The sequence below is a fragment of the Ambystoma mexicanum genome, chromosome 5p (assembly GCF_040938575.1).
Source record: "Ambystoma mexicanum isolate Mex_15411 chromosome 5p, UKY_AmexF1_1, whole genome shotgun sequence".
NCBI classification, from domain to species: Eukaryota; Metazoa; Chordata; class Amphibia; order Caudata; family Ambystomatidae; genus Ambystoma; species Ambystoma mexicanum.
This window is the reverse complement of record NC_090930.1, coordinates 470,266,428-470,280,692: the sequence shown is the minus strand read 5'-3', so window position 1 is coordinate 470,280,692 and position 14,265 is coordinate 470,266,428. Positions and strand designations below refer to the sequence as shown.

General features: G+C 45.1%; 1 protein-coding gene across 2 annotated transcripts in view; it reads right to left on the bottom strand.

The window, feature by feature from the left end:
* The window catches only part of IL13RA2 (interleukin 13 receptor subunit alpha 2), a 434,703-nt gene that overhangs the window by 245,823 nt on the left and 174,615 nt on the right, over positions 1 to 14,265 (bottom strand). For both annotated transcript variants that reach the window (XM_069612879.1, XM_069612880.1), the window contains exon 4: positions 8,007 to 8,160. In XM_069612879.1, coding sequence (XP_069468980.1) covers positions 8,007 to 8,160 — 154 coding nt within the window. The remainder of the gene's footprint in view (positions 1 to 8,006; positions 8,161 to 14,265) is intronic.

Genomic DNA, 14,265 nt, shown 5'->3' with positions numbered 1-14,265 from the left:
TTGCGGGTCCTTCTTTAACGCCTGGTTTTAGCAGGCGTTAAGGACAGGACCCACAAAGGGATACCGGGGTCAATAACGGTACTGTAATTTACAGTACCGTTATTGCCGCCTTCCCATTGAGCCCTATGGGGGCTCGAATGGGAATGGGGAATGGCTTTACAAATGGGGACTTACCGGTCCCGCAATGGTCGGAATAGACCAGTAAATCCCAATACCACCAAGTCGGTGGCGTTACCGGTATTGGTGCTAGTCATGGTGCTAACAGCGCCATGACTAGCACCAACCTCGGAATGAGGGCCACAGACTTCACAAACAGACAATTGGGTATTTGTGCCATGACAGAACTTCACGCCTTCAGAAACATAAGAGAGGAATTATCAGTATCTGCAGAAGGGCTTGTCATGCGAGGGCACACAATAGTGATCCCCAGGAATTTATGGCAGCAGGTCATAGACCTAGCTCATGAAGGACACTGGGGGTTGGAGGCCACGAAGAGACAGGTGAGAGACACCATATGGTTCCCAGGACTGGATCAAATGGTGGAACGCACATTGGCGCCTGCCACCTGTGTCAGTGCACATCCAAGCCTAATAGCCCTGAACTTTTAAAGATGTCCGACATTCTGGAGCTTCCGTGGACTCACCTGGGGATTGACTTCTTTGGTCCATTCGTGGAGAGCAAGTACTGGATGGTTGTCATGGATGAGTATTTGTGATTTCCTCTAGCACATATGGTATCTTCCACGGCTGCCAGTGCTTTTATTTATATCAGTGATATATAGCATCTTCTCCCATGGGGAATTCCTCAAGTCCTCAAGTCAGACAACAGTCCGCCATTCAGCAGCTTGGAGTTTGCGAAATTCATGAAATACATGGGTATCCACCACAGAAAGATCACTCCCTTACGGCCACAAGCAAATGGCATGGTGGAGCGATTCATGGGCAGCCTAAAGAGTGTCCTCCAACAGAACGAGCTACAATCTCTGTCACTCAATCAAGCCCTGTACAACATGTTGAATGACTACAGGGCAGTACAAATTAGGTCAAATCACAACAAAAACAATCCCCACAGCAAGGTCCATTACATAAACCTACTGTTTTCACTGTCTGGGGACCCCAAGACAATATTTTATAGTATAGAAGAAAACAGTTCAAATTCACATTTTAATGGGAAGGAAAGGTGTAACACACAAAAGCTATATCATTAAGAAAAATATTTTTATTATGGAAAAAAAGACATAATTCTCATTAAAACTGTGTTAAATAATACACAGATTAAGGAACAATCCTAAAACCAGGTTAGCAAAAAACAGGACGATTACATACACAACATCAATGTAAAAATAAAAAAACAACCATACCACATTAACTAAAAAAACAACATTTACCATACAAATATCAGTGCAAAAGTCATTTTTTGCAATCTATATATAACCCAACATGTTTCTGTCTGTTGACTCTTAGATGTCTGACATTCAAGAGGGGTAGCTCTTCTTAAAATTCTACAGTGATCGTGCCTTCAGTCCTGGTGGGCATGGATCCGAACTTGATCCTTAATGCAATCTTGGGATCTGTGTATTCCAAGGATCCAATGTCGCCAATAATACAGTCACATCCAGCCGGATATCAGCCGCTTATAATAGTAATCCTTTTCAATGGATTTGAGTAAGAACACACTTGCAAAGTGTGGTAGCCACATGTGTTCACAAAAGAGAATAAGCCTTTGAGGAGAGAATGACTACAGGAACTCCCTGCATGGTACAACCGGAAAGTGTCCTTCAGAATAGTTATTCGGCAGGAGAATTAAAAACAGACTTCCTTACCTGGCAGGTGATCCAAATGAAGATGTCGAACAGGCCAGAGCGACAGGCGCGCGGAAGAAACAGGACATGAAAGCATATGCCGATAGCAGGAGATGAGCCAAGAGGTCCAACCTGCAAATAGGAGACAAGATGCTCGTCTGTAGGCGGCAGGAACGGAAACCATACTCGAGATTTGATCCGGACTACCTCACAGTATCCCACTTCAATGGAACAATGGGGACTGCCCGATCCCCTACCAAGGTGGTCACTCTAAATGTCTCCCAGTTCAAGCTGTACAAGGAAGAGGGTCAGGAACAGGACGAGGGAGACAACTCTGCCACCTCAGGTAATGAGCCAGTGAGAGAAGAGACTGAAGAAGAGCCAGAAGGATGTTGGGCAAGGCCGGCCAGATGCATCAGAAGACATGTGTGTCTAATTGAAGCAATGTAAAGATAGAACTGTAAGTGACTTTTGTTTTGTTCGATGGGGGGAGATGTAGTGTCCTGGTAAGGACACAGTTAACAGAGCCTCGGAGCTCCATCGCATGCGCCTATCAGCATGTGTGAAGTTCGTGCATGCGCAGCAGGGAGCCCGGGAAGCAACAGTTCGCCGCAGGAAAGGATAAAAGGAGGTTTACCATACTGAAGGCTCCTGTCATCATTGCAGGCCTGGGCCTGCTTGTATATATATGAGTGTGCCTGCACTTCTCACTGTATGCTGTCCTCTGTTGAGAATTAAAGATGAAAGAATCCACAAGAACCAGACATTGACCAGCGCCCGAGTTATTATTGTGAGTCTTGGTGTTTGCTTTCTTAAATGCACATATTAGCACTGCTCAAATTTGTATGGATAGATGAATCTAGCCACGGCTTCAATTGAACTATTTGTGGATGGTTTTATACACAAAAATAGCCTGTGTTCTTTAAAAAGGCCAGTATTTCAGAGACTGCCATGTGTTGCTCTTCGCTGAAAAGTCTACTTCCCTTTATGGAGCCTCAGAAGTATTCTTCAACACCTGTGGCCAGAGGGGGACGCTTTAAAATCGGATTGGTTAAACCTGAGGGAACTGATTAAGCGGCCTGTGTGCTGGAACGCCTCAAGGTATTTAATCATGTTCATCTTTTGTGCTATTATTAACCATACATAACTTAATGTTTACCTTATATATGCAGTACATTTTTTATACAAATGCAATTGGCAGTTTGTCTTTCGTTCTGTTCACAGACTTGAAAACAGACTTTTATATAACCACTGGCTTTCATGTTTCTGTTGAGGCATTTATTTACTATTACAGAATGTTAACTGAAGCACTGATCTGACCTAGACCTCTGCTTTTCTCAGTCACATGTGCTGTAAAGCAGACCGGTGCTTTTTCGGAAGGGCAGAAGCTCCCACGGCAGTGCAGTGCTATGCCATGTGCAATGAGATAACGTTGAGTGACAGACTCTCCTGATAGTGTTCCCTGGAAATGTAGATTGGGAAATATCCGACCTCTCATGACCTTTCCTGTGGTTAACATTTGTATCTTAGTTTCCCAGATTGGGAACAGATTTTCGTGAAATGCTCATTTCACCAGAGGGTTTGTTTGAAAAGAAAAGAAAAAAAGATTTCTCTTCTGAGACATTATTCTCCTTCTTTTGTCGACTGTTGAAACATACAGTTGGGCCTCCCTAGCGCTTACATACCCCTTGTGTTGTTAGCGCTGATGCAATGCTACCAAAGCAAATCTACCAAAAGAAATGAGTACTGCACTGCAGGAGTACAGGGATGAGTAGTGGTTTCTAAAACTCCTACTAAGCCGCACACTACTAGTAAACCAGCGTGATTTCAATCGCAAAGGTAAAACAGGCACGACATGAATGGGACACCACCTTCACCCCTTTGAGGTAACATGGGCTGAGGAGTGCAGGCTAAACTTTTCAAGAGGGTTGTGAGCCAGCAAGGAAGCCTCCAAAACACCAATAGTACTGTAGGTGCCAAAATAAAAGAAATGTCCAAACAAGGTCCTATAAAAATATAAGAATTAAATTACACTAAAAGGACACACAACCTTATAAAAACAATAGCAGCCCACTCTCCTGTAAGGAAATACACAGATAATTCAGACTTTGAAGAACGCGGACGCTCTGGGTAGATAAGAACAGGGGTCTGCAGGAACATCATGTTTGTAGCAGTTTTAAGTTCCGAATATGTATTTAAGTTATACAATGGGGTCCTAAAGAGCCCAAAGAACAAGGCCAGGGGGACAGCACCGCAGTTAGATATCTTAATGTCTTCCTTGAGGTGATGTGAGACTCTTCCCGGGGTCTCTGAGTAAAGGTGAGTCTTACTTGTGCCCTTCCCAGCCAGCAAGATTGCCAGGTAAACTTGCAAGGCTGTCACTTCAGCAGGCATAGTCCAGGTTTCCAGTGTCCAGCAGGAGTCATATTTTCCTCCACTAGTTGCTTGGTATGCTGAGAGACCCTGCACTGGGCCTCTGTATAAAGGCAGCTCTGTAGTCTGCCTTTATCAGACAGGAAGGCTCTCAGGGACACTTGCAAGGCTGTCTCTTCAGCGGGCAGAGTCCTGCTTTCCAGTGGGCAGCAACAGTCAGCTTTTCATTCAGCAGTTCCTTGATTTGTTGTGAGACCCTTCCCAGGGTTTCTGAGTAAATCTGAGTCTTACCTGTGCCCTTCCCAGCCAGGAAGGTTTCCATGGATACTAGCAGGGTTGACACATCAGCAGGCAGAGTCCTGGGTTCCAAACAGAAAGCACATTAAAATGTTGATCTGAAGCAGTTAGTTAGAGGGTCTGCTTCCCTCCTTGGATATATTTATCTTAAACCCAATGTATGGGGCCTTTGGCAGTCTTTACCCCCAATAAAGTTCCAGTGAAATCTTTTGAGAAGTTTCAAGAAGATGTTTCCATTAAAGTGAATTTAAGAAGATGCCCAATATGATTAAATGATGGGGGGTCCCCATAGGCCACTATATCATACTAGCAAAAATGCATATGCAATAAACTATGAAATAATCAAGGATATGGATATTCTCTAACAACGTATTTACCTTTGCAAGTTACAACTCTGCAAATGCCCCAGTTAGCACAGTAGGGCACCCTGGTTACAAATGAATAATTATCTTTTGAAAATAAGTATCCTGGCTTTTCTTACAAATCATCATCCACAAAATGTTTGGTCCAATCATTGCCAAGGTATTCCAGTTAGGAAGGCCATGCGTGAATAAGACATTTTGATAGTTCATTGGATGTATGTAGTTTATTTATTGAGAAAGAAAGGGATGGGCACTTAATAAATTGTTAGATGTGAAGAATACATTCACACCATAAAATGTAAGGATGGTGTTCAATGGGCACCGCCGGTTTAAATCTGCTCTTAAGCAATCACAAATCAGAACATGGTCTTGTGCCCACAATGCATGTCCGGATCAGGACATTTTTAAGGTGGGGCATCGGACTTATATAATAGTGACATTAAATCACATTACTTGACAGCTCTGAAACTGCTTCATGTCAATAGTGAATAGTCTGAGAAAGTCCTATTTATTTACTCCACATTCTGGTACTTGATGTACTGCTTTTCCCATAAGATATGCTGCACCAAGGAACACCAGGGCTGGATAACCTACTCACAGCTGACATGGGACTGCTTCAGAGGCCTGTCAGAGTGGGGCCGGGTGACATGGGACATCCGATCTGCGATGCTATGAGGCTTCAACTGTTCCAGGAGGGCAGAAAGGTCCATGCAGAATGGTGTTATAAAGCGTAACCTCACCCGGCAGAGGCAGTGTGGAAACAGTATTGGCAAAGTCAGCAGTTCCAGCTCTTGGTTAGGCATTTTCCAGCCACTGCCATATTATCCCCAGATGCTCCATTCTATGTTCAGGTGGCACCATTGTGGCAGAGCTTGGAAAATGCAGATCCTGTGCTAGCACAAAGGCGAAACCGTTGCCTTGGCCAATGCATGTTTTACCTTGCATTGGTAAACTGGACTGCTTTATCACAGTTTCTTTAGTTTACAGGAGGAAATGTGTAGACGATCCTTGACAGCGAGGCATAGACACACACACACACACACATTCATCAATCGGCCGATCTCGTATCCACTGCATCCTGCTGTTAGCGCTATGCTTCATGTCAAGAAAAACTCGAGGTTGACTTCGAGTTCCTCAATGCGTCCCATGGAGACAAAAACACACGAATGGACGAGCAGAAATAGACAGTGCGGTTTGGATTACATCTGAAGAGAAGCACTCAATACCTTAATTGCAACATGTTTACAAGTTGAAGATTTTACGGTTCTATGAATGTTTGCAGCATTTTCTTTTGCCAAATGGCATTTTTGCCGAATGGATTATTTCTGAATTGTACACTTTTTTAACACACGGAGCGGGGGCTGGGGAGAAGACCCCCCTGCCCCCTGACCTTTCCACTCCCACTTCCCTCCTCACGGTAGCCCTTACCCATACTTACCATCTTAAAAACAATGGAAACATATTCGGCAAAGGTTGTGTACACCAATTGTACAGGTTTCGAAGAGCACTATGCCACTTGCCATCCCTAGATGGGGCAGTAACAGAAGGGAAGAGCGTATTTCTGTTTACAACTGTATTTCAAGCGCAGTAGCCACTGAGAGCAATCCGAGCAAAGTGAATGGGGGAGTGCTGCGATGTGTGCTGGCTGCACTGTGGGTCTCTTGGGCGTTCAGCAAGTCATGCTGTGTTTTATTTTATTATCTCAATAATATAGTGAACGTAAACATGTTTCAATGATACTGGAATCATGTGCAGCCCACCAGCCAGTATTTTAGTTCAATATCTTACCAGCTGTCATTTTAAAAGCCACTGCAGAGCCAATGGTGATTATTAAAACGTGAACAGTGATTGGATTTTTCAGAGAATTTAACAAGTTTAAGTTCAGACGTCATTTGCAATAGTGCATATTTTATTTTAATATTCTGTTCTAAAATCTCTTGTTATGGGTGCCGAATTTGTGAGGAAGGTGGCTAAAGTATCGATGGTGCAACATATAAAACTGTTAGCCTTGTTACTGCTTGTTTTTAACAGGACCCTAGTAGAGGGACATTGGCCAGACAAAGTTTGATGTCACTGTTTGATAAATATAGCTCAAAGAGTACCGAAGAGGAAGTTATTTGCACAGGGAGGGGCAGGCACTGGATGGAAATGGTCATATGGAACACTGTGACCATTGACAGCCAATGGGTTGGTAAATAATCGAACAACACCCACAAGCTGTGTGTCCCTCCTCACATGCGATCTCCCTCCTAGCTGTACTCCAATGCAACAGTTACAGCTTATAGGTGGTACTAGAGCTAAAACTAAAAAAAGGGCCTTGTGCTTAGAATAAGCAGAGCACTTCTACAATACACTCTTATGATAGACATGGCAGATGGGCCCCCATCAGCATGGGGCCTTGTGTGAGATGGGCCCCCATCAGCATGGGGCCTTGTGTGACAGCCAAGACTGACCAGGTCTAGGGCAGACCCTGGCTTTGGCGTGCTTACACGCTTGACACAGAACATGTATTTACGATTTTCTCAGTCCAGAAAACTTGCATAATAGAAATAGCTAAATGGCAGGAGGATTTAGTCCACAGGGTTCTCTGATGGGTTCAAACCATCGACCCAGAGGTGAGCAGCTCTGCTCCCTTGGTGGAAAATCAACCAACTGAAGCTTATCCTGGCTTTACAAGCATATCCCTGCCAACACCATTCCCATTGTAAGCGTATCCAACCTCAGATAAACAGACTAGTGTGTGAATACTAGGCCGTTCTACATTAACCACTTCCTTCTAGAGCCACCTCATCCAGGGTTTTAACTGAGTTTCAGTCTCCTATTTGTAGTTTTGATTTCCCATTATAAATTCAAGACAAGATGTCCCAGAATAAAAAAAAATAAAAGCACTGCCTGCAGGACCTACTCGTGCAATTTCAGCCAATACACAAAGGAAGACGTGAGTGGTGATTTCGGGTGGGATGCAGAGATACGCACCAGAAGGTGGGTGGCTTGGGGGGTGGTCAGAGCCTTAAAGGTACAGATGCGGCAATCTGACAATTAGCCCAGTGCAGCAAAAATGGTGAGTGTACATAGTATTAGTGGTGCTGTTGTAAATGGTACCAGATTGAGGTACAATGGTGTGATCAGGTGTAAAGGGAATGCAGGAAGAGGCTGAAAGCGTGTCTCCTGACCTTGAAAGGAAGGCTTGAGGTGAGCTTCTGTCCATTTACTCCACACCTCCGATCTATTGGTGCAAGTCCCCTTCAGGAGTGTCCGTAGCCTTGCATGGATTTCTTTACTCAGGTCAAATCCGTCACTGTACTGCAAACTCTTAGTTACAACAGTCTAGATAAAAGGTAAACGAGAAATACATTGTCACACCTAGAATGTACTGTCTTTCTGTTACTTAATTGATAAGCTGACATGGCATGCAATGCATGTGTCTATACTAATGATTAGCTTTTGCACTGACGAGAATAAAGTCACAAAGAGGCATTGTTTGCCAGCTACGATAGATGACTTGGTGAAACAGGCAGGCACTTGTGACTTCACATTCTTAGCCATTGCACAACTGACTTACATGAAAGAGCCGATCCATTGTAAATCATCTTTAAACACATAATAGCCATTAAATAGTAAATGATTTACATAAAGTACACAATCACAGATGCATAAATTGTATACAATGTTCTTCATAACAGCCATTACATCGGGGACTAACATATGTATTTATTTATTTATTTGTTTGTTTGTTCATTTATAAAGCACACAAAACCCTCAAGTATCTGGGCGCATTACATGATGTGTTCGGCATTACATGATGTTTCACACTAAGCAATTACAAGATGTTTCACATTAAGTTACATGACATACTACTTTTAAATATACAATTAAATTGTCAACAAATGTACACAGCACTGACTGCTAACAATGAATCCGTATACTCAGTGTATTCGCTGGCATAGCGGGGTGAACATTCCTCACTGTGGTGTTGGTGGCCCAGCCACCCAAGTCCCAAAATGAATCCTCAGCACTTTGACTTTAAAAAGAAATCGCAGATAAAACATATTATTATACCCTCAGGTGTATTTCTAAAGTCAAAGAGCATCGGGTGTGGACAGGGTAGGGCTAGGACCTGAGCGGGCAAAGGCTTGCCCAAATTCAGCTTTGGCAGCGAGATGGAGGTGCTCCGCCTCCAATGGGCATGTCAAGCTTCCCCTGCTTCCTGGTTCCTGCCTGCGTGGAGTACGAGAGCCAGAGGGCTGGCGAGTGGAGTCGAGTCTGGAGGTGTACAGGAAACAGGTAAGAAAAAAACATTTGCGGATGTATGTATTTATTCATTTATTGTGCATTTGTTAGGCGCTTATACAGTAAGTCAATTCTGTTTCAAAGCGCCCACAGGGCAACAGGGAGGGAACATGGGATTAAAAACAAATGCAGTAGAGGATAAAAATACGAACCTACCATGCCTTGTGAGCATTCAGAACGTGCAAGTGAAGCGAGAAGAGGGGCAGTGGGAGTGGGGATAGGTGCTGGAATGTCCATGCTCGTGGGCGAGCAGCAGATGAAGTGCCTAATATGGTAAGTGCTATGCAGCCTAGAGCCGCATTGGGTGGATAGTGCAAGCCCACAGGACGAAGGCCGGTGGGTGTCAAGGCAAGTGCTTAAAGGTATGCAGAGGCTGGGGCGGTTGGGCGTGGGAGGAAGGACCCCAGGGGCAGTGGCGTAACACAAGATGTGGGGGCACCCTGCGAGCCATGCTGAGGGGGCCCCCCAACTCAGCAACAAATCAAGGGTCGCGCCACACTCTGGGCCAGCCTAGATTATCACACTTGCGCAATACACACAAATGTGCTGCTGAACGGATATGCCGCACACTGCACTAGGAGAAAGATATACATATGTGTTTTAATATAACATACAGCACACTGTGTGAGAAAAATTGGCTAAAAAGCCAGAGTGTTTGCAATTGTTTTGTAGGGTAACACCAATCTAATAGATGCAAGTCACCAACAGAGCACAGGAACATTAAAGCTTTGCTATTAAAAATACCATGCCACAATGAAAACATGTCCAACTGGCTGCACAAGGTAGACCAGTGTCGACATGTAATAACAATATAGTAAAGCTTGCCAGGCCACATTTAGACATATCTAGACTGGTTGCACCAAAATGGCAGTCGAAGCAATAACACTCATCAAGAATAGAGCACATATTCAAGCCTGTGTCTCTGTGGCCTCTAACAACACGGCCAAACTCTTTAAAATCTGAAAAGAACTGGTCAATCCTGTTGAGGTCTTTACATCTCCTGTTCCCTCCCAGGCCCTCTGTATGGCTCTGTCATCTCACTTCTACGCTAAAACTCAGGACATCCTGTCCTCCATCTCCTCTTCCTCTCCCTCTTCCTCTCTCGGCCCCCTTTTGGCCATCTCTACCTCTCTTCCTCCTTTCTCCTCTTTCTCTCTGACAACACCTGACAACGTTTCTAGACAAGCCCGATCTATGAAAGTGTCATCCAAACAGGTGCTCTCCTGCTCCACCAGAAGCATCAAGAACCATGTTGACACCCTCGCTCCAGCCTTGACCGATGCCTGTAATCACTCTTTCCCCTCTCCCGTTAAGCACTCCCTTATGCACCCATTCCTCAAGAAGCTTTCTACCGATCCTGCCTGCCCGGCAAACTATCGCCCAATCTCCAACACCTCTTTCCTTGGCAAACTGTTGAAAAAGCTGGCCATCTCCCAGCTTACTCTCCACACAGAATCTGTTGGTTGTCTCCATGACCATCAGTCTGGCTTCAGTGCCAGAGACACAGAAACTGCTGTCCTGAACACCTGTGAAGTTCTGCTCTCTAACCTTGATTCCAGCATTCCGTCTGTCCTCATCCTCTTTGATCTTTCCTGTGCTTTCGACATGGTCAACCATGCAATCCTGATCAATCCTGATCAATCGACTCCATGAGAACCTGGGCATCACGGATCAGGCCCTTGAGTGGCTGACCTCCTTCCTCTTGGACTGCTCCTCCCAGGTCCAACTTGGTCCCTTTCTCCCCGCTACATGCTCTCACTCTGGTTTTTCAACCACTATGTGGCCCCTTTCACCCACCTGATCTCTACATTCTCCTCTAACTTTCAGTGTTATGCGGATGACACTCCGCTTTCCTTCAGTCTCCCCTCATACTCCTCTCATCTCTCGCTCATTCCCAACTGTCTATCCGGAATTCAGGATTGGTGTGCCTCCAACTATCTCTGCCTTAATGTCAGTAAGATGGAGATCCTTCTCATTTGGACTCCTGCCCCTGCTTTCCCTCTCTCACTCTGGCCACCCGCCTTGGGCCCTCTTCCTTCGCCTTCCTGTGAGGCAAACAACACTGGTGTCATCTTTGACTCCACTCTCTTTCTCTCCTCACATCCCAGACGTTGCCAAGAAGTCCCACTACCAGCTGCTCCTCCTTAAAGAGACTCTTCCCTGTCTCACTTTCCCCCAGAAGCTCACTGACTGCAGTGCCCTGGTTCTCTCTAGGCTGGACTACTGCAACAGCCTCTTTCTCAATCTGCCTTCCTCTACTATCCAGCCCCTGCAACTAATCCAGAAAAGGACTACAAGACTTATTCTTGGCCTCAAGCACAGGGATCATGTCTCTGCAGCCCTGAAATCTCTCCACTGGCTCCCAGTTGCTGCAAGTATCAAGTTCAAGACCCTTTGCATTGTCCACAAGGCTTTCTGGGCCTGTGGCTTGCACTACATCCAACGCCCCCTTCCAAAATATCTTCCTTCTCAAGCCCTTCGCTCTGCTACCTACAACTCTCTAAGGGTTAGGCGCTTCTCCAGGAAGAGAGTGGGGGGTAGATCTCTCTCCTCTACAGGTGCCTCCCTCTGTAATAGCCTCCCTGCCCCTCTCAAGCTTTAGCAGACCACCTGAAGTTCTGGAAGCAGCTCCAAACTTTCCTCTTCTCCTCTGCTTTCTCTCTCTCCCTCCCCTACCTGACCTACCTGTCTGCTGTACAGACTGGTTGCTTGGCTACCCTCAGAGTCTCACTAAGTCGAGACTCTTTCATGATCAGTCACCCTGGCACTGCCTCTGGCCCTACCATGCACTTAGGGACTGTAAATGTAACCCTACAGTCCCTTGTTCTCCTTACACTACCCAGAGCTGTGCTGCCCTGACAACACTTACTCAGAGCATTGCTGCCCTGTTTTTCCCCTCCCCTCTCCCTTGCACTTCCCCCGTCCCTTTCCCCTTGCGCTTCTCGTTATCGCACTTGCACGATCTGAATGACACAAGGCCTAGTAAGATTGTTTGTCTTGTCCTCCCTCAATCTTCCATCCCTTGTCTTGTCGCGCCTAGAAACACTTGTGTGCAGGTGCGTTATAAATGACTTATATCATATCATTTGATCACAGATGCCCAGAAAAATATACAATGCTGCAGTAAGAAACGGCTGACTGGCAGCACCCAAATGGCAGTCTAGCCAGGTAATTCACTTAGCAGGACTGCTTTATCATAAATGCCCCCATTAAAAAAAAGTCATACCAAACTGAGGAATGACTAGACTGGCTGCACCAAAATGCCTCTCTAGCCACTAATACCACATATCATGCCTGCTTTGCCTGGACATGGACAGCCATTATAATTTGTCGTATAATCCTGCCCCCCCACACATCCCCTCTCCCTCCCACCATAACCTCCAAAATCAGTTCCTTGGCCCAGAATTACCTCCACGTCCCTCTTCCTTGCCCCAGAGCTTACGGTTGAGGCTCCTTGCCTCATCGGTAAGTACTGGGATGAGCAACAGTGGGACTAGCAGTAATGAAGATTACAGGGAGCTAAATCAAGCATTACTTCCATGTACCTCTACCTCATCCCAGTACTTGTGTATGAGGCAAAGTGCCTTATACACAAGTACAGTCTCATACACACTGGGACGAGGAAGAATAGGGCTAGGAGTAATGAATATTACCAATAGGTAATCCAGGCATTAAACACAAGTATTGATGCAACACCATTGAGTTGACTGGGATTCAGCACTCCCTCCCCCTGAAATGTTGGGCTATGTTGACCAGACCTGGCTGAACTTCAGAGCAGTTGCCAGACAGAAAAGGACACAGATGTTAAACGGCACCTGGGTTTCTCTGTTAACAAGAACCCACCAATTACTAACATAAAGCAATTCACTGTTAGTACCTGCATTCAAATGCCACATTTTTTAGGCAATTGAAATCGTGATGTGGGTTTAATACTTGCATGCCAGGGGAGTGAGTGGAAGGGTAGAGAGGGAACAGGAGACCACTCATTCTCACAGCAGTCCATAAGTGGGTGATTTAAACCTTAAAGCAGAGTTAACTGCTTGTAACATTGAAGCTGCACTAGAATAGACAAGACAATTCTGGTGGCCCATCTGGCAAAAAGATGTAAAGTCATTTGTACTGTCTTGTGGCATCTGCGCCCAGAACAAAAGTCAAAAGAAGAAACCAGCTGGTCTTTTACAACCTTTAGATATTCCACCCACACCATGGCACACTTTGTCTTTAGACTTTATTACAGATCTACCGCCATATAATGTATTCAACACCATTCTAGTTATTGTGGATCTTTTTTCCAAGATGGCCCACTTTATTCCTTTAAAAGGATTACCTTCTGCTTCAATCTTGGCCAAGGAATTTCTCGAAAATATTGTTCGAATACATGGATTTCCTTCCGTATTGATCTCTGACCGAGGTAGTCAGTTCATTTCGCAATTTTGGCAGAAGTGTTGTCAATTGGCACAAATCGACATAAGGTCATCAACCAGTCACCATCCCCAAACCGATGGTCAGACGGAGAGAACCAATCAGACTCTTGAACAATACCTACGTTGTATGCTCCACCAAACCGAAAGTAATTGGAAGGACATTTTATGGATTTCTGAATACGCATACAATAACTCTGTACATTCAGGAACCGGACAAAGCCCCTTTTATACCATATATGGACATCATCCTCAAACCTCAGAACTCGATTCGCCCCAGCATTTAGAAATGCCGGCAGTAACTCATCGGCATTCATCAGCAAGTTAAACTCATGCAAATTTTACCGGACAGTGTTTGGTAATACAGAAGCTTACCTGAACGCCATCAGCTGCCTCCAGGCAATACTGCCTCCAGGCAATATTCTTTTGGACCCAGCTGCAACCTAACGAGGGAATGGAACAAGAGTGAACATCGGACATATTGAACTCTTTGAACTTTATAGACACTGGAGTCAATATTCCTCCAAAATTCCTCCAGTACCTTCAAACCAGTGAAGTAACTGGTATCTACGCGCCCCTGCATGCCATGCAGGATGGAGAGCTCATCATTTAAAAACATAAGGTGAGGTTACCAAGAGGGGATATCGGAGGTGATTAGTGGGGAGAACGAGAACAGTTGGAGGGGGGCATCACTAAAGTCCATGGGTGGCTAAATCCCTTT